Here is a 21557-nt window from a genome sequence, read left to right on the forward strand (position 1 = left end):
ACAGATAACACGGAGTAAACTTGATCATGGTCCCTTTGATGCCACATCTTGTCTTGTTCCTCCTCTGTTTCCTCCCTCTCTGATCCGACAACAGCTGGGAGGCAGGAAGGGGGTTCCAGGGCAGAGCCCCCATCAGATTAAGTCCTATGTTTCAGGGAGGGCAAGCCTGGGAGTGTTGGAAGTCGGGGGTGGGGTGGCCACAGAGTCCATCACCCAGGCAGAGAGAACACATATTGATTTATGGGGTTTTTTTTCAATTTATTTATTTATTTATTTTTGGCTGCGTTGGGTCTTCGTTGCTGCGCGCGGGCTTTCTCTAGTTGCGGCAAGTGGGGGCTACTTCTCGTTGCGGTGCCTGCAGGCTTCTCACTGTGGTGGCTTCTCCTGTTGCGGAGCACGGGCTCTAGGCGTACGGGCTTCAGTAGTTGTGGCTCACGGGCTTAGTTACTACGCAGCATGTGGGATCTTCCCAGACCAGGGCTCGAACCCGTGTCCCCTGCATTGGCAGGCGGATTCTTAACCACTGCACCACCAGGGAAGTCCCTTGATTTATGTTTTTGAACTTTGTTCCTCTTGAGTGTGAAAGACAAATGAAACGAGGATTCGTTTAAGGAGTATTTCTGGAGAAGCAATCATTTGTTAAATCTGAAAAATTCCTTTAAAAGAGGAATTCTTGGATTGGGCTTGTAACAAACAGAAATCGCAGAAAGTATTAAGATTTGCCAGTAAATTACAGGAATTTCTTAGTGCTACATCTTAAGTTTTCGAAACCAGACAAAACAATTTCTTGCAAGCAGCTAATTCCACAGAAGTCTCAGAACACATGAGTTTTACCCTCAGCTTCCCTCTGGGAGCCTGGAACCCTAGCAACAGTACAAGTCCCATCCCCCCCCACTCCACTGCTGGCCCTTTCCTTCTGCTCCTTTTTGTCACCCCATTGAATTCCCAGCTGCCACTGATGTCTCCCATGACCAATGGCAGATTGCTTGTGGGCAGAGTCTGTGCCTTGGTTTACACGTGTATAGGCATTACCTCTTAGCACACTATTTGAGTATTTGTAGAATAAAAGAAGGTGTGATTGTGGAAAATGATTTTAAAATGGTTTGGAATGTGATTGGGAAAGATCATAAGGCTCTGGAGCTGGGATGTGTGGGACCTGGCCCAGAGGTGTCCTACAAGTTGGTCAAATGTTATTACTCTACCCTGTCATTCCCTAATTTCCACACCCTCACAGGATCAGAGGTGGGCAGCAGACGTGACATATGTAAAGTATGACAAATCAGAGAGAATTCATGCCCACACTTATTTGAACCTTCTTCCCACCACATTATTTTCAACAGGGAAGGAAATGAAGCAAGATATGCAGGTCAAAGCCTCACTTCTCCTTTTTCCCACCTACACTTCTGGTGGAGATGCTCAGGTGTTAAATGGCTCAAAAGAAAAGGAGCTTCAAATGTAGGAACAAAGGAACTCTAACCCGGGAAAAGTCACTGAAGCAGCTGGTGCTGCAAAGGGCAGGGATGGGGGGATCCAGGCGCTGTTGAGGTGATGCAGGCAGCAAGAGCCCTGAAGGGCGAGGGTAACCACCGGCTGCTTCATGGAGGAACTAAACCTCAGAAGAGTCTGAAGGAACCAGAAGAATGAAATGCCCAAGTCTCAGATACTTACGGACTGGTGAAGGGGATTCCCATCCAGACGACGCCAGAAGCAGAAATGGACAGAAAGCTCCAGTGCCATCATGGCGGAAGACGTGGGCCGCAGAGCCACATGTGTGGGCAACAACGGAGGCCTTAAAACCCATGACTAGGTATGAGCTCCAAGGCATGGGAGACAGTCTCTGAAATGAAGCTAGTCAAGGTGATAATACAGTCGGCCTGAGCCTTCACAGTCACAGGTATCAGCTGGAGCAGGAGACCCAGAGGAGCCAGGTTTCCTTACCTGGCTCCCCCAGGCCACCTAGTAGCCAAAGGAAAGGAGGGCCAGAGGGCCAATATATCTGCTGGCACCAGGGAGTCAGTCTGAGGGGTGTGTATGCCCTCCTCTGCTCTGACATCCTCAGGGATACAGGGACTAGACTTCAATGGTAGTAGCCAGAAGACTCCAGAGTTCTAATTCAGGGGAGTTTCCCAGTGATTTGCCTTCAGGACTTGAAACCCCCCAGCTACCCACCTACTCCCCACTCTACTCCCCTGCCTCCCGCTAGGAAGACTGTCTTCTAAACTCAATTAATAAAGAATATGAATACCACAGGTCATTAATGCCTGAGACTGTGATACAGGGAAACTGAAAAGTTAGAAATTTGCAATATGAAATCATTCATTCATTCATTCAACTAATATTAGTGAAGGGCCCACTGGGTACAAACAACTTAGAGATACAGCAATGAATTATAGGAGGACTCTTTAACCCTGAAGCTTCAAATGAATATAATATTAATTTTCCCAAATCCTTTCATATAAAATCCCCACTAACCCTTTAGTGGTTCTCTAGAAAGATTTTTTTTTTTTTCTTCAGTTTTGTACACAGAGGCTTGATAATAGAATCTGTTTGCAGAACAAATGGTCAGGGAGCAGGGAGCAGGGGGCAGGGGGCAACTCCAAAGAAACCAAAACTGACAGCTAAAAACAGTCTAATCTGAAATATACTGAGATAATGGAACTGAAACGGCTGAAAGAGCCTCTGGGGTACAATTCGTTTCTTAATTCTCAATGATAGGAAGAAGAGAAGATAGTGCCAAAGACAATTCATATTCACTTGCATTTGTGTTATAGTTTTTAAATCATTTAAAAATCAAATCTATTTTCATGCAAGTATTATATGCACATAAAGAATCAAATCTATAAGGGTTATAAGGGTTATAACAAAAAATATCAGTCCCTTGGCCCACTTTTCCCACTTAGATTCATCCACAAAGTTAGCTACTTCCGTTCTTTTAGCTGTGTTTTTCTGGCATTTACTGAATAATATCCATCTCCGGCTATCTCTTGAGTCGGCTATTTTAGACACTTTGCACTGACAAAGATTTCACTCCCCAACATTCCCACTTCGTGGCTGATATTCAGATGGTCAGAGTTACAACTGTATGAGTTGTTTCAACACTGCAAAATGAACTTCTGTACTGGTTGGTACAGAAGCTTCCTCAGCATCCTATCGCTGTCACCCTGGCTGCTCCAGTTCCCATCCTGGGAAACCCTGGACTTCCCCAGGACCCAGCAGATAAGCGGGCATTCCAGATCCCCTGCTCCAGTGTTTTGACCACTGTCTGTTCTGAATGTCCGGTACTCATGCTGTACTCATTGTTAATTCCCAATCCTCTTCCCCTCCCAATATAACTGTCTCGATTTTTTATTGAATTCAGATTTGGAGTATACATTATTATGTCTATATAAATATTATTCACTGTGGAGCCAACTATTACTACATTTCTTTTCTTGTGCAACTTTCTGCTTTTATTGTAGTGAATAATTGCCTGATATTTGATTTGATTTGTTTCTTTGAACATCTGAATACTATAAAATACCTCTTCTGTAAAATTTTCCATGATGTCAGTTATATTTTCTCCTCCCCAAAATCTCTCTTTTGGAGTCTTACATGTTCATATTCCAACCTGGTCTGACTGGACTCTTCTCCAGATCTGCTGAACAGTGTCCTGTGGACTTGAATTGGCTGCTATCTTGTAGCCTCTCTTTCCTAGATCCCATGGGTTTCTTCTTTGGTTTACCCTTTGTAGTGGTGCACATCCTCTAGAAGTGTCCCCAAACAGGATGCTTTGGAAGTAATTTTTTTTTCTTTTTTTTTTTTTTAAGATATTGCATGTCTGAGAATGGCTTTTAGCTAACCTCACACTTGATTGTTTGGCTGGGTATAGAGTCCTAGGTTGCAAATCACTTATACTGAGAATTTCCAGATTGTATTGCTCCAAGGACTTCTAGATTCAGGATTGTTATTTAGTGGTTTGATGCAATTCCAATTCCCTTTTCTTTATGATCTTTTTCCTCTGGTGGAAGCTTTTAGGAACTTCTCTTTATCTAACATTTCTCAGTTATGTGCCTTGGTGGGTGTGAGTTTGTTTTTTGTTTCTTGTCTTTTTTCATTCCTTGTGTTGAATACTCAGCTTTCATCCTCCAGAGTCTTGGTATCTGGGAATGTTTCTTGTATTATTCCTATTTCTTTACTCTCTTTTTGAGATATACTTCACGTAACACACAATTCACCCACTTAAACTATACAGTTCAATGGGTTTTAGTATATTCACCAAGCAACCATCACTGCTATAAAACATTTTCATCACCCCTGAGAGAAACCTCATACACATTAGTGGTCACTGCCCGTTCCTCCCACCCTCTCCCTTCCTCTGGTCCTAGGCAACCACTAATCTATTTTCTGTTTCTATAGATTTGCCTATTCTGGACATTTCATATAAATGGTGTCATACAAAAGACAGTCTTTTGTGACTTACCACTTAGCATGTTTTCAAGTTTCATCCACATTGTAACATGTACTGTACTTCTTATTGCCAAATAATATTCCATCAATTGGATATACCACATTTTATTTATCCATTTGTCCCTTGATAAGACATTTGGGTTGCTGCTACAAATGTTCATGTACAAGTTACTGCACAGACATGCCTTCAGTTCTCTTAGGTTTAGACCTCAGGATTGAATTGCTGGGTCATATGGTAACTGCGTTACCTCTTTGATAATTTTGACTCCTCTGTTTTTTTCTGCCCGTTCTTTCTGGGAAGGTTATCAATTCGACATTGGCCCTCTAAATTTATTCTCTTTATTCTTATCTTTGCTTTCTAATTTGCCATCTTCTAATCTTTTTGTTTTACTTTGGGGAAATTCTCATGTTATCTTTCAGCTCTCCTACTGAATTTATTTCAACTTTTACACTTCAACTTTTAATTTTTGAGAACTCTTTCTTGTTTACTAAATTCTTTAATAGCATTTTTTGAATGGATGCAGTTATCTCCTCTTATCTCTGGGAGAGCAGTAATTATTCTGAACTCTGTTTTGTATTTATCTGTTGTTTGTTTGTTTCTGAGGTCCTAATTTCCCTTTGGTTTTTGTGTTGTTTTCAGTTAACCAATATGCATTAAGAAACTATCATGGGCCCTGCAGGCACTATTTTAGGTACTCTGTATTTAGATACAAAGATTCCTGCCTTTGTGGGACTCACAGTCTTTTGGTCTCTGCATTTGGAGGCCTCCTTCAAATGTCTGGCGAATTTCCATTTGAGTGTTTATTATTTTTTAAAATAAAACTTACATAAAATAAAATGCAGAAATTAAAGTATAGGTCAATGAAATTTTACACATGTATACAGCAATATGAGCACCACTAAGATCAAGATATAGAACATTTCTGTCACCCAGAAAGGTTCCCTGTGCCCATTCCCAGTTAATAATTCCTCTTTCCCCACAGGTTACCACCATAGATTTGTTTTGCCTATTCTGTGATTGCATACACAGTACGTACTCTTTCAAGCCAGGCTTCTTTCATTCCATATAACGTCTTTGGGATTCATCCATATTACGTGTATCAGTAATTTCATCTTTTAAAAAAATTCCTGTGTAGTATTTCATTATGTGTATATGCTGTAACTTATTTTTTCATTCAACCATTGATGTTTATTTGGGTTGCTTCCTGCTTTTCATTATGTGTTCATTTTTTTTAATTTTTAAAAAAACATTTATTTATTTATTTGGCTGCACCGGGTCTTAGTTGCGGCACACAGGATCTTTGTTGCGGCACGCGGGATCTTTTAGTTGTGGCATGCGAACTCTTAGTTGTGGCATGTGATATCTAGCTCCCTGATCAGGGATCAAACCCAAGCCCCCTGCATTGCGAGCGTGGAGTCTTAGCCACTGGACCACCAGGGAAGTCCCTGTCTATTCATTTTTGAGAGTAAAATACATACAAAAATGTTTCTGGAAGCTCTATGTAAGTGAGGCTTAGAGACTAAAGTAGAGCTACTGGATTGGCCAGCTGGAAATGTGGTTTGGGACCTCCAAATATCACTGTCTATAACTCTTTTCTCTGGGGGTTGTTCAGTTTCTCTAAAGAAGGACCATCTAAGATGTGTGAGCCCGGCTGTCAATATTCTGGAACTTCAAGTCTTATCATTCCAGTGCAGAATTTCATTTTGCCCATTTTTTTGTACTGAGTTTCACCCTTCTCTCCAGGGCATCTTTACTTCAGTTTTTCAGAAAACAAATTCCTTTGGCGAAGATTAATTACTGACAGTGAGTGGCGGGGATAAGGACACAATCTCCTTTCAGGCTCCTCCATCTCATCTCAGCCTTTTGTGGTGTTGTAGTGTCCTCCATTCTTCAACTGTTCAGAGATTCTGGGGGGAAAACTGGATTTCTCTTATCAGTGCATCTCTCTGCAGACACTTAGGATTGATCTTCCTCTGATCTGCTAATTCATTTCTCTTTCCTCCATACACTTTCCTTCTTCATATGCTAAGGTTTGGGGCAACATATCTCCTGGTTTCATCAAAAGATGCATGTGTTTCTCTTTCTTTTGCTATTTTGGGGTAAATGCTACGAAAGGAGGAAAATGGATTCAATGGATTTCCACTTCCTTTCCCCTCATTTGCTGAAATTAATGGCTCCTCATCACCAATTCTAAGAAGTACAAAATTCTTAAGAGTTGATCCTGCTTCTCTCTTCAGGTTCACCTGTAGCAAGCCTCTTTAAACAAGACCCACATAGAGAGACTTACCTGATGGTCCTCCAGTACACAACGCTCCCTCACAACCACCTGCTTTGTTAAATTCTCTCAGGCTGGGGCTTCCCTGGTGGCGCAGTGGTTGAGAGTCTGCCTGCCAGTGCAGGGGACACGGGTTCGAGCCCTGGTCTGGGAAGATCCCACATGCTGCAGAGCAACTAGGCCCGTGAGCCACAATTACTGAGCCTGTGCGTCTGGAGCCTGTGCTCCGCAACAAGAGAGGCCGCGATAGTGAGAGGCCTGCGCACTGCGACGAAGAGTGGCCCCCACTTGCCGCAACTAGAGAAAGCCCTCGCACAGAAACGAAGACCCAACACAGCCATAAATAAATAAGTTAATTAATTAAATTAAAAAAAAAATTCTCTCAGGCTGCCAGGAATCTTCCTCCCTGATTATTTGCCTAAAATATTCAAGACTGTTCAAATGTCACCTCCTCCATAAAGACTTCCATGACTTCTCACCAAAGTTCCCTCCACACACATTTATATAGCATTTGCTGCATTGCATGATCATTGTTCACATGCTTGTTCTCACTAGAATATGAGATTCTTGAAGACAAGTTTTATCCTATGGGTGTTTTCACTTCCTTTGTCAAACCAAGTAATAATAATGCTTATGGAATGCTTACTATGTATACTATGCGCCAAGTACTAGTCTAAGGACTTCATATTATGAACTCATTTACTTCCCATAATAACACTACAAGGTGGGTTTTATCATCACACCCATGTTACATATGAGAACACTGCAGCGCAGAGAGGTTAAGCAACTTGTCCAATTCTATTTAATAACAGGAGAGCAGAAATCTGAATGCAGATGATCTGGCTGAGAGACTATGCTCTGAATCTCTCTGACTTTTGAACTGAGTAGTGACTAACAGGAATCTGCTGAATGGATTAACAAATGAATGGAGGTGTGTAGGGAAAAACCAAGGCTTTCAATAGAAGTCAAACAAGCTCATTCTTAGAGATAGCTACATTTTGAAGCAAATTAAAAGTCTGATTTCATTGGCTTTGTTCTCTATGCAGCCCAAGCCATAAAGACCCAGAGAAAGAGGTCTAGGAAAAGATTTCTCTTATCTAGTGTTATGGACTAAACGTTTGCTTCTCCTCAAAATCCATAGGTTGAAGCCCTAACCCTGCCCCGACCCTGCCCCCAGTGTGGCTGTATTTGGAAATGGGGCCTCTAAGGAAGTAATTAAGGTAAAATGAGGTTATATGGGTACAACCCTGATCTAATAAGATTAATGTCCTTATAAGAAAAGACACCAACATCCCCCAACCCCCAATGCATGCATGAAGGAAGAGAAACCTCACCAGAAACCGAATTTGCCTTGATCATGGACTTCAAGCCTCCAGAACTGTGAGACATCAAATTTCTGTTGTTTAGGCCACCCAGTCTGTGGTATTTTGTTATAGCAACTCAAACCGACTAATACAGTTTCTAATGGCTGAAGTTTGGAAAACACAGATATTCCTTCAATGTTTTCAGAAACCAGCGGCTTTAACAGTGTTCTCTCTCCAGTGGAACTGGATTTAACCTTTCCATGTTGTGTTTTTTTGTTTGTTTGGCTCTGGGTTTTGTTGAAAGGAAATTTTAAGACTCCATCCAATCCAGCCTTCTTTTTACCATAGGTAGGTCAATATTTGATTTTCTATTCTTTCCTTCAACATTCCCTGCAACTATAAACTTTCTGACCTTTTATCACCTTAGCTAGCTTAGTTCTTGGTCTATGCAGAAACTCAATTTCTCTTCTTAAAAATGTATATTATCAATATTATTACTGATATCAGCCATGTTTATCTTAGTTAATAATGCTAATATATTTTCTTTCCTAATGGTATTTCATTTGTAACTCTGCTATAACTGTGGAGTGAAAGTTGGGGCTCTCTGAAAGATTTCAAGTTTCAGGGACTTCCCTGGCAGTCCAGTGGTTAAGACTGTGCTTCTAACGCAGGGGGTGTGGGTTCGATTCCCACCTCCCCCCCACCAAAAAAAGTTTCAGCTGCCTGTCTGAGCACTTTAAAAACAAAACTTTTTTTTAATTACAAAAATTTCCAGACCCAGGAGTAGAAAGATTAGAGCCTCACACAGATCCAACATTATCAAGATTTTTGCCACACTTGCTTAATCTATTCCTTTTCCTTTTTTTTCTTTTGCTGACATATTTCAGAACAAATCTAAGACATCAAGTCATTAAACTCTATGTATCCCAATATGAATCTCTTAAAAAAGGGAGACATTTTCTTATGTAAACACAATGCAATTATCTAATCTAGGAGAATTAACAATAATTCTTTTGTCTGCATGCTTTTGAAGTGAAATTACTCATACAGAATTCTGTACTATGAAAAAGTTAGCACTGCATTTGTATAGCAATATTCTATAGACTCAAAACAGTTTTAAAGTGAAATTTAGTATGTTCTGAAATGCAAGGTGCTGATCTACCATCTAACTAAACCTGAGCTCAAGAAGGCCTGAGACAACTCTTAAAAACACACAGGGGCTTCCCTGGTGGCTCAGTGGTTAAGAATCCGCCTGCCAATGCAGGGGACACGGGTTCGAGCCCTGGTCGGGGAAGATCCCACATACCACGGAGCAACTAAGCCTGTGCGCCACAACTACTGAGCCTGCGCTCTACAGCCTGCGAGCCACAACTACTGAAGCCCGTGAGCCACAACTACTGAAGCCCACACACCTAGAGCCCGTGCTCCACAAGAGAAGCCACCGCAATGAGAAGCCCGTGCACCGCAACGAAGAGTAGCCCTCACTCGCCGCAACTAGAGAAAGCCTGCACGCAGCAACGAAGACCCAATGCAGCCAAAAATAAATAAATAAGTTAATTTTTAAAAAATACACAGTATAATGTTGAAGTCTTTGTACATTATTTTAATAAAAAACACACTGCTGTGTACAAATATACAGATCTCAAGTTGTAACATTCAAATACAGAATGCAATAAAGTAGCTTTGTAAGTTTTCTTCACTGAGACAGATTTTCTGTCACATTTAGACTTTTATGATTATTAAGACATAATGAACAAGAGAAGTACGGATTTTCCAGCCTCGTGATTAGTAAATTCCTCTGCAAAGGAATGAAGGTATTCAGTCATTAACAGGGAAACAGCTGGCAAATTAGATGACCCTGCCTACATTGTATCAATGTAAGAGACACAATAAGAGATAAGAAATTGCAGTTAATGTTAGAAGTATAGGCAATATAGCTTTCTCAGACTTCTACCCATGATTATATACTTGATATATAAACATTCTTAAATGTAAAATAGTTCAGTATGATTGCATCTATATTTGTTCCACAATGACAATTTGTTTAATGTATTAATCTGATATATATTTTTGACCTGGAGTCATTTACAAAGAAATAATGAGAAATCCTGAAACGAAACTATTAGTTGCAAGTCAAATTATGTTTAAAAGTTAAGAGATCTATGGAAAACAAAAGTGTGGGTAAGAAACATTGGCTACATGCCAATTTTTATTTCTAAGAGAAATTTGTACACAAATAATCATCTTCTTTATCTTACAAAACAAAACCAAAAAATCCTAAAATTAATCCCACAAATCCAAATTAGCGGAACTTAGAGTAACAAAGTCAGAGCCAGTCTTGTCACCTGCACGCTAATCTGATAAATCAAACTGCTTTGCAGGGATGGGGGAGGACTGCATCTGCTCCTGTGCAGAACTGATGATGACTTTCAGCCCTTAAATAACGACAACTGTCACACAGCTCTTTTTTTAAAAGAAAGATGTATATCCAGGAAACCCAATGGAATATGTTACTTCTGAAATTCCATAAAAGCTGTAAGGCAGCCAAGTGTTGATGGTATTCAAGGACAGTAAAAGTTTGCACTCTTAATGACCATTGACAGGCTTTGTGCCAATATTCAAACAATATGCTTTTCACTGACTATCAATGCAAAGGTGAGGAAAGAAATACAATATTACATCATACCCCAGCACAGAGCTACTATATTTGTGTAAAAGAATCACTACTTATCTGTTGTTTTAAATGAAGTCCGGTCTGGGCATTAAGCTGGAATCTAAATGTTGATAGTGCCTAATCTCAACTGCCAAGATAAACAAAAAGAGTTTATGTGTCAAGACTGATTCTCTTTGGCCGCAGTGGATACCATTTTCTCTGGGGGCAGTCTTCAGTTCGCTTTCTTCTCAGTACCAAGTCAGTGTCTTTCCTAGCAGAAGTCTCTGCTGGTGTGGTTTCTATTTGTGCTATAAAGCTCTCAGGTTTAACATCTGGTTTCCTACAACAACCGGAAAACACTTCTTGGTGGACTCTCTGGAGCTGGATAACAGGCTGCATCTTTAAAACTTGGGAAAATCCATCTCCTTGTTCAATTAATGCAGGCAAGGACTTAAAAAACAAACAACAGTAATACTTAACATTAATCTCAGGTTGAAACGCAAACACACAGAGATAGACACAACACTTGAATATTTTAACTTTTCAGGTCAAGGCTTTTTCTAAAACCTAATTTTTTAGGTCATAGATATTCAACTTTACCTTAAAATACCAGTTTTAGCTGAGGAATTTTAACAAAAAGCTAAAACTAAAAAGATATGTTCTGTTCCTATAATGCCTGGTAGTAAAATAAAACTGGCAAAATAAGAGGTAACAGAATTTCAGAGTTTAAAATTTAATGTCTGAAATTCCATATTTTAGGATAGTAAGTATTTTAGAAATCTTAATTATCAAGAGCAGGGATCAGCACGTTTTTCCTGTAAAGGGCCATACAGTAAACATTTTAGGCTCTGAGGGCCTTTACATCTCTGTCTCAAGTATTCAACTTTCCTGTTGTAATGTAAAGAAGCCATAGACAATAAGTAAATGAATGTACATGGCTGTGTTCCAAAATAGTTTTATTTACAAAAACAGGTGGCAGGCTGGATTTTACCCTGTTCCACCACAGTTTGCCAACTCCTGATTAAGAACATGTTATGAGAGAAGTGTGAGTACCAGAAAATCATGGCATAAGTACAAACCACAAAAGAATGTTACAGAAGATGATCAAAACAGAGGAGATTCTGAAGGAGTTTTAAAATAATTTTCATGTACTAGAAATCTAAATATTTTCTGTTTGGGCAAAATAAATGTCAATAATATAAACAATTTTATCATAATAATATTAAAACTCCAAGTTGGATATGCAGTTGATGGAAGAAATTTTCACATATTGAGGTATGGGGAAATCACTCTGGCTTATACATGATTTAGCCTGAACTTTATGCTAACTGAAACAGCCTGTCTTGTGGCCTGTCAAACATACATTGTACATCTGCTTTCATCATTAAAGAAAAGAATTTGTTCATCATCCACTTACATAAAGGGTTAAGCTGCAACCCACTGCAGCCACCCAAGACAGTGAGCCCTCAGGGGAATTCAGGCATTTTGTGCTTTGGATGTACAGGCTTCTAGATAGTTAAGATGCATATTTAAGGATGAATTTCAATGACCCCAGATTCTTGCATCTTCCCATACACAGAAAAAATCCTAAATTCATTTACTTGAGATGTCCGTTCTTTGTGGTTAGCAGTAATCTTTTACCAAGCTGTAACCTTGACCACATTTTTTCCAGCCAAAAAAATTCATATATCCTGGTTCCTCCCCTACCTCTTCGGAGCAGTCCCAGCAGAGCTACTGAGAAGCTGTTTCCTGGGCTATAGTCCTCAGTTTGGCTCTAATAAAACTCTTCTTCTATTCTTACTGTATATTGTTTATTGATTATTTGCGTCAACACAGTATAATATAGTGGTTAAGAGTATAGGCTCTGGAGCTAAACATCTAGGGTTTAAATCCTGGCACAATTATTTATTTGGGCAATCTACTTAGCCCCTCTATGCCTTGGTTTCCTTATCTGTAAAACAGTAGCAGTACCTATCTCAGAGGGTTAGTGTAAGGATTAAATGAGGAAATATAATACATGTAAAGCAATTAGATGGTGCCTGATCCATACTAAATGCTGACTAAGTGTTAACTGGTATTATTATCCAGAATTGTTTGATGGATTGCTAACTCTCAGAACTCAAAAATATAACCAACCTTTAAAGAAGCCAGGTATAATACTGGCACAAAGTAGGTGCCTAATAAATGGTAGTTATTCTGAATGTTACTATCACTTAATAAATTCATTAAAGATCTATTTAAAAGACTACTGAGAATTCCTGTTACAACAGACTAAAACACCTATGAATGCTAAAAGCAAACACCTAGCCACACATGTTATTCACTTATAATTTAGTATGTAGCTTTTACCTTCATGGCTTCACTGATCTCCTTAGCTATTGTTTCTCCTCTGCATTTCAAGTTTTCCATACGAGGGGCTGCAAAGAAACCGTCAAACAGTATTTTAGGCTTTTTATCTAATACCAAGTCATAAAAGACATGCAGATGCTATCTGGACAACAATCTGTTAGGACTATTCACCTTAGCTCAATCTTTCTTAGAATACTTTGTAATCTATTTAAAACAAGTGTCTTATTAAGTTTATCTAGATAAATAAAAAGACCGTGAAAATATTAGAATAGCAGAGAAAAACTTATGCTTGTAAGTATAAAATTATAGACAGGGACGTCCCTGGTGGCACAGTGGTTACGAATCTGCCTGGCATGGGTTTGAGCCCTGGTCTGGGAAGATCCCACATGCCGCGGAGCAACTGAGCCCGTGCGCTACAACTACTGAGCCTGCGCTCTAGAGCCCACGAGCCACAACTACTGAAGCCCATGCGCCTAGAGCCCGTGTTCCACAACAAGAGAAGCCACCGCAATGAGAAGCCTGCGCACTGCAACAAACAGTAGCCCCTGCTCACTGCAACTAGAGAAAGCCTGCATGCAGCAACGAAGACCCAATGCAGCCAAAAATAAATAAATAAATAAATAAATAAATAAATAAATAATTTTTAAAAAATAAAATAAAATGATAGACAAGAGTTGTACTAAGTGTAGTCTTAACACTGTGTGTCCCTAAAAAAGAACCTAATGTTTGTTCTGCATATTATCTACCACTATGTTTAACATCTTCAAGCACTATCACATTTTAAAATAAATATAGGCTAATATTTGGTATCTGTAGTACTCTGAATTTTATAAAAGTAAAACATATTTGAACTTAGAATATACAGTCACATTATATCAAGGACACCTAGATGGAATTTCTGAAAAAGAAAATGTGGAATAGATTGTCAGTAATATTCATTTTTCTTTCCTTACTTCCTCAATGCTTTTCTTTTTTTAAAAATTATTTGTTTGTTTGTTTGTTTATTTATTTATGGCTGCATTGGGTCTTTGCTGCTACACGCGGGCCTTCTCTAGCTGCAGCGAGCGGGGGCTACTCTTCATTGAGGTGCGGGGGCTTCTCATTGTGGTTGCTTCTCTTGTTGTGGAGCACGAGATCTAGGCATGCAGGCTTTGGCAGTTGTGGCACGCAGGCTCAGTAGTTGTGGCACACGGGCTTAGCCACTCCACGGCATGTGGGATCTTCCCAGACCAGGGCTCGAACCCGTGTCCCCTGCATTGGCAGGCAGATTCTTAACCACTGCGTCACCAGGGAAGCCCCACTCGATGCTTTTCTGATTCCTAATACATTTTCTTTTCTTCCAATCTGTGTTACAAATGTTCATGCCTACTTCATAACAGAACTGCATATTCAATGATACCTCTGTATAAAAATCCTACTAAAACTCCAAGTGAAACTGGAGATAAGAAAAATCATTCCACTATGAAATCATCTACAAATTAGTTTTTAGAAGAGTAGTTCTCACTAGAAATTTCTTAAAGTCTAAGCAAGTATATAACTATGTTAGGAAGGCCACAGTTTTACTGACTTCAACAGATTGGCAAATAAGCCAAGCAAAGAATTTCTTTCATAGCTGCTCTTTTTCTTTTCTGACTTTTCTTAGCTCAAAAAAGTGAGAACACATTTAGAAAAAAGAAAATGAATAGCAAAGGCAACTGAGAGATGCCGGAGAGGGTGTGGAGAAAAGGGAACCCTCTTACACTGTTGGTAGGAATGTAAATTGATACAGTCACTATGGAGAACAGTCTGGAGGTTCCTTAAAAAACTAAAAATAGAACTACCATATGATCCAGCAATCCCACTCCTAGGCATGTACCCAGAGAAAAACATAATTCAGAAAGACACATGCACCCCAATGTTCATAGCAGCACTACTGATAATAGCCAGGTCATGGAAGCAACCTAAATGGCCATCGAAAGATGAATGGATAAAGAAGATGTGGTACATATATACAATGGAATGTTACTCAGCCTTAAAAAGGAACGAAATTGGGCCATTTGTAGAGACGTGGATGGACCTAGAGGCTGTCATACAGAGTGAAGTAAGTCGGAAAGAGAAAAACAAATATCTTTTATTAACGCATATATGTGGAATCTAGAAAAATGGTATAGATGATCTTATCTGCAAAGCAGAAACAGAGACACAGATGTAGAAAACAAACATGGATATCAAGGGGGAAGGGGCAGGGTGGGATGAACTGGGAGATTGGGACTGACATATATACACTGTTGATACTATGTATAAAATAGATAACTGATGAGAACCTACTGTATAGCACAGGGAACTCTACTCAATGCTCTGTGTGACCTAAATGGGGAGGAAATCCAAAAAAGAGGGAATACATGTATATGTATAGCTGATTCACTTTGCTGTACAGTAAAAACACAACATTGTAAAGCAACTATACTCCAATAAAAATTAATTAAAAAAAAAAAAGGAACTGAGAGAACAGGCACTTAAAGGAGAAAGGCAAAGGCAAAGGCAACATGATAGCGTCAGAAAAAGGGTTCTTGACCTTTTTTTGTTCCCAGAGATTTCTTTGGCAATTTGGTGAAGCCTGTGGACCCCTTCTCAGAATATTTTTTAATGTATTTATTTTTTAAATTGAGGTATAATGTACATACAGTTAAATGAATAACTTAAGTTTAGCATTCAATCACCTTTGACAAATGTACACCAAAGACATGGGACATTTCCATCACTCCAGAAAGTTTTCTTGTGCCCCTTTCCCAATCTTCTATACAAGAAGCAACCACTCATCTGATTTCTATCATTATACGTTAGTTTTGCTTACTCTAGAATTTCAGAACAATGTTTTAAAATATAATTTAAAAATATAATTACTTAAAAAATGTAATAGGTAATATAGGCGCTTCTTTATTAATGATTTAAACAAAAAGATCGAGTGGCAGGTCTAATTACCATAATAAGAAAATAATGAGTATAAACAATATTGCGAGGTGTCTGCAACAACTGAAACTGAAAATATCTGTGGCTTCCAGTAGCAAAAAAAAAAAAAAAAAAAGAAAAAATTACAGGTACTGCTAATACTACCACCATTACCTGCATTCAAAATCGAAGGAAATGCTAAATTTCAGTTTGAGGTTAATAAAAATAACAATGTAATTTTTTTCCTCTCCAAGTTCACAGCCTCCTATATTCTCAGGACCCTTGCCTTAAAATAATATGCTAATTTAATTTCAATTATTTTACGATTTGGGGAGATTCCCCCAAGAGCACTCAGGCAATTATTAAAATTTCCCCTGGGTATGGCAAATAAATGATCCAACCTTCAGTACTTTTGTAGCAATCTGGCTTCCAGCCAGGCCCACATTCTCTCCTCATCAAACTTGCACACCTGCGTGGAGCTGCCCATTCTTCTAACATTTATTATGTGCTTTCCATGGACAAATACCAGCAGTAGGTACTCAGAGTAAGGAAAAATGGTCTCTGCCCCTCAAGGAACTTTCAGTTGAAAAGAGAGAGACACATGGAAACATATAGAAACAAGTCATACTTTTTCAAAATCAGCTCAAACTTGCCCCAGGCAGTCTCTAGTTTCCATGATCACTGCCACACATTCCACTCCCTGCCTGAACTGACCATTCCCCTGTGACAGGCTCCCACTGGGTCCTGAACAGTTCCAGTAAAATACCTGGAAGACTCCACTGAACTAACTTGTCTAGAAGAGTGTTTCTCAACCTTATCGGATCTAACCTTCCCCTTTAAAACGTATTTTGTAAAGTCCCCTTTGCTATTCTAAAACAAATTTCATAGATATTTCTACACACATAAATGGAAATATAGACATATATACTTATCATAGTAGAGTATTATTTAACATATTTAATATGTTCAGATCCAACCATATCAAAAAAGTGTAATGAAGTACTCAGATGCCTGTACCTATTTATACTGGGTACATCTGGATTTAAGAAAATTTATATTTAGAAGCCATTCTATACAGAAAACAAAAGATCAGAGACTATTCTATATAGAAAACAAAAGATCAGAGAAATAACAGACTAGATTTATTTGAATATGACAAGGAGGAGGAAATAATCTTAAGAGTGTGGATAACATACCAAGACAAAATACAGGAGGTTAAAATGGTGAAAATTAGGAAGTATAATATATCTACAAATGAGATGGCCTTATTAAAAGTGTCATATCAAAATAATTCCCTACATTAAAACATGGGAAAGTATAACATTAAATCCAACAGAAAACATATCTCCTACTTTAAAATTCACCATAATTCAGATTACATTCAGTATATACATCCACTCAAAAAGAATTCAGAGATCACACTGTTGAAAGGCGGCGGGCAATAGAGAATGGATAAGACAAAAACAGAAATATGAGAAACTACAGAGAAGATATGTGGTTGACCTTTGTGGATAGATTCAGAGTAAGAGTAAAGACAAGCAATCTAAAAATCGAATTAAAAATTGAATATTCACATAATTTCTTATCACTGTACAAAAATAGTTTTTAATACTTAGTGTGGCAATAATAGGAAGTATTTAAAAATCATTTTTATTAATAAAAAAATGAGATTCCTACATTTCGTGTGCTTCTATTAATTCAGTAACATTTGGTTCTATTAAAAGGACTCTCAAATCTTCTATTACATATTTCCCATTAGCTTTGTTCTACACACAACGCTCTAAGTAATTCATCATCTTTTGAAAAAAGGGAGTATGAAAGTTGTAACTGGATCTAAAACATTTCATAATTAGACTGATAAAATGTAACTGGTTGCAAATAGTTGTTTCTTTTTAGTTCAACTTACCTTTCCTGCACATGTAAACTAACAGAGATAGAAAGAATATTTGAAGAAATATGATGATGTAAGTCAGAATGGTGGTTACCTCTGATAGCAGCAGAATACTGACCAGGAAGGAATGTAAGTAAACTTTTTTGGGTACAGAGCATCTGTAAAGTTGGGAAGCAGGATAAATGTGTGCTAGTTACATTTGCAAATAATATACTCAGTATCTTTTCCTTCAACCTCAAATTACCTTTTCAAGCAAAATTTAAAACAATGGGTCCGGCCGGCTCTGGAGGGGCCCCACCAGCCAAAGCAGCGACAGTCCTGGGGACCGCGGGCTGGTTGTATCAACAAGTAACTTAAAGACAAAATGGAAAAAGAAGGAGGTTTGCGCCTGAGATCATGTTGATGCGAAACCAGGGATGGCCACCTTGTGCCAGATCACTCATCCTGGGGTGAGCCAGCTGCCACGTCATGAGGACACTCAAGCAGCCCTAAGGAGAGAGCCATGTGGCAAGGAACTGAGGCCTCCTACCTACAGCCACGACATTTAGGAGAGGAGCTTCAAGATGGCGGAAGAGTAAGACGTGGAGATCACCTTCCTCCCCACAAATACATCAGAAATACATCTACATGTGGAGCAACTCCTACAGGGCACCTACTGAACGGTGGCAGAAGACCTCAGACCTCCCAAAAGGCAAGAAACTCCCCACGTACCTGGATAGGGCAAAAGAAAAAAGGAAAAACAGAGACAAAAGAATAGGGACGGGACCTGCACCTCTGGGAGGGAGCTGTGAAGAAGGAAAGGTTTCCACACACTATGAAGCCCCTTCACGGGCGGAGACTGCAGGTGGCGGAGCAGGGGCGCTTCAGAGCCACGGAGGAGAGCACAGCAACAGGGGTGTGGAGGGCACAGCGGAGAGATTCCCGCACAGAGGATCGGTGCCAACCAGCACTCACCAGCCCGAGAGGCTTGTCTGCTCACCCGCCGGGGCGGGCGGGGGCTGGGAGCTGAGGCTCTGGCTTCGGAGGTCAGAGCCCAGGGAGAGGACTGGGGTTGGCTGCATGAACACAGCCTGAAGGGACTAGTGCGCCATGGCTAGCCGGGAGGGAGTCGGGGAAAAGTGTGGACCTGCCGAAGAGGCAAGAGACTTTTTCTTCCCTCTTTGTTTCCTGGTGCGCGAGGAGAGGGGATTAAGAGCACTGCTTAAAGGAGCTCCAGAGACGGGCGCAAGCTGCGGCTATCAGTGCAGACCCCAGAGATGGGCATGAGACGCTAAGGCTGCTGCTGCAGCCACCAAGAAGCCTGTGTGCAAGCACAGGTCACTATCCACACCTCCCCTCCCGGGAGCCTGTGCAGCCCACCACTGCCAGGGTCCTGTGATCCAGGGACAACTTCCCCGGGAGAACACACGGCGCGCCTCAGGCTGGTGCAACGTCACGCCGGCCTCTGCCGCCGTAGGCTCGACCCACATCTGTACCCCTCCCTCCCCCTGGCCTGAGTGAGCCAGAGCCCCCGAATCAGCTGCTCCTTTAACCCCGTCCTGTCTGGGCGAAGAACAGATGTGCGCAGGCGACCTACATGCAGAGGCGGGTCCAAATCCAAAGCTGAACCCCAGGAGCCGTGCAAACAAAGAAGAGAAAGGGAAATCTCTCCCAGCAGCCTCAGGAGCAGTGGGTTAAATCTCCACAATCAACTTGATGTACCCTGCATGTGTGGAATACCTGAATAGACAACGAATCATCCCAAATTGAGGAGGTGGACTTTGGGAGCAAGATATATATATTTTTTCCCCATTTTCTCTTTTTGTGAATGTGTATATGTATGCTTCTGCGTGTGATTTTGTCTGTATAGCTTTGCTTTTACAATCTGTCCTAGGGTTCTGTATGTCCATTTTTTTTGTTGTTGTTTTTTGTTTTTTGTTTTTCTTAGTAGAGTTTTTAGCACTTGTTATCATTGGTGGATTTCTTTATTGGTGTGGTTGCTCTCTTCTTTCTTTCTTTTTCTTAATTACTTAAAAATATTTTTTTAAATAATTACATTTTATTTTTTATTTTAATAACTTTATTTTATTTTATCTTCTTCTTTCTTTCTTTCTTTTTTTTTCCTCCCTTTTATTCTGAGCCAAGTGGATGACAGGCTCTTGGTGCTCCAGCCAGGCATCAGGGCTGTGCCTCTGAGGTGGGAGAGCCAAGTTCAGGACATTGGTCCACAAGAGGCCTCCCAGCTCCACGTAATATCAAACAGTGAAAATCTCCCAGAGATCTCCATCTCAATGCCAAGACCCAGCTCCACTCAACGACCAGCAAGCTACAGTGCTGGACACCTTATGCCAAACAACTAGCAAGACAGGAACACAACCCCACCCATTAGCAGAGAGGCTGCCTAAGATCATAATAAGGCCACAGACACCCCAAAATACACCACCAGACGTGGACGTGCCCACCAGAAAGACAAGATCCAGCCTCATCCACCAGAACTCAGGCACTAGTTCCCTCCACCAGGAAGCCTACACAACCCACTGAACCAACCTTAGCCACTGGGGGTAGACGCCAAAAACAACGGGAACTATGAACCTGCAGCCTGCGAAAAGGAGACCCCAAACACAGTAAGGTAAGCAAAATGAGAAGACAGAGAAACACACAGCAGATGAAGGAGCAAGGTAAAAACACACGAGACCTAACAAATGAAGAGGAAAAAGGCAATCTAACTGAAAAAGAAGTCAGAATAATGATAGTAAAGATGATCCCAAACCTTGGAAATAGAATGGAGAAAATACAAGAAACGTTTAACAAGGACCGAGAAGAACTAAAGAGCAAACAAACAGTGATGAACAACACAATAAATGAAATTAAAAATTCTCTAGAAGGAGTCAATAGCAGAATAACTGAGGTAGAAGAACGGATAAGTGACCTGGAAGATAAAATAGTGGAAATAACTACTGCAGAGCAGAATAAAGAAAAAAGAATGAAAAGAATTGAGGACAGTCTCAGACACCTCTGGGACAACATTAAATGCACCACATTCCAATTATAGGGGTCCCAGAAGAAGAAGAGAAAAAGAAAGGGACTGAGAAAATATTTGAAGAGATTATAGTTGAAAACTTCCCTAATATGGGAAAGGAAATAGTTAATCAAGTCCAGGAAGCACAGAGAGTCCCATACAGGATAAATCCAAGGAGAAACACACCAATACACATATTAATCAAACTATCAAAAATTAAATACAAACAAAAAATATTAAAAGCAGCAAGGGAAAAACAACAAATAACATACAAGGGAATCCCCATAAGGTTAAGAGCTGATCTTTCAGCAGAAACTCTGCAAGCCAGAAGGGAGTGGCAGGACATATTTAAAGTGATGAAGGGGGAAAAACTACAACCAAGATTACTCTACCCAGCAAGGATCTCATTCAGACTTGACAGAGAAATTAAAACCTTTACAGACAAGCAAAAGCTTAGAGAATTCAGCGCCACCAAACCAGCTTTACAACAAATGCTAAAGGAACTTCTCTAGGCAGGAAACAAAAGAGATGGAAAAGACCTACAATAACAAACCCAAAACAATTAAGAAAATGCTAATAGGAACATACATATCGATAATTACCTTAAATGTAAATGGATTAAATGCTCCAACCAAAATACATAGACTGGCTGAATGGATACAAAAACAAGACCCATATATATGCTGTCTACAAGAGACCCACTTCAGACCTA

At 40.0% G+C, this 21557-nt stretch overlaps 1 protein-coding gene across 4 annotated transcripts in view; it reads right to left on the minus strand.

The window, feature by feature from the left end:
• NSL1 (NSL1 component of MIS12 kinetochore complex) overlaps positions 1-21557 on the minus strand; it is a gene marked incomplete at its 5' end in the record, with an annotated part of 81941 nt that overhangs the window by 19869 nt on the left and 40515 nt on the right. The window contains 2 exons of one of the 4 annotated variants that reach the window (XM_082472005.1): positions 9609-11129; positions 13029-13096. The exons of 1 other annotated variant lie outside the window; for it this stretch is intronic. In XM_082472005.1, coding sequence (XP_082328131.1) covers positions 10851-11129; positions 13029-13096 — 347 coding nt within the window. In that variant the 3' untranslated portion in view covers positions 9609-10850. 2 more of the 4 variants (XM_082472006.1, XM_082472008.1) reach the window with 2 other exon arrangements.

This window comes from Balaenoptera physalus, assembly GCF_965194825.1.
Source record: "Balaenoptera physalus genome assembly, chromosome: 1".
NCBI classification, from domain to species: domain Eukaryota; kingdom Metazoa; phylum Chordata; class Mammalia; order Artiodactyla; family Balaenopteridae; genus Balaenoptera; species Balaenoptera physalus.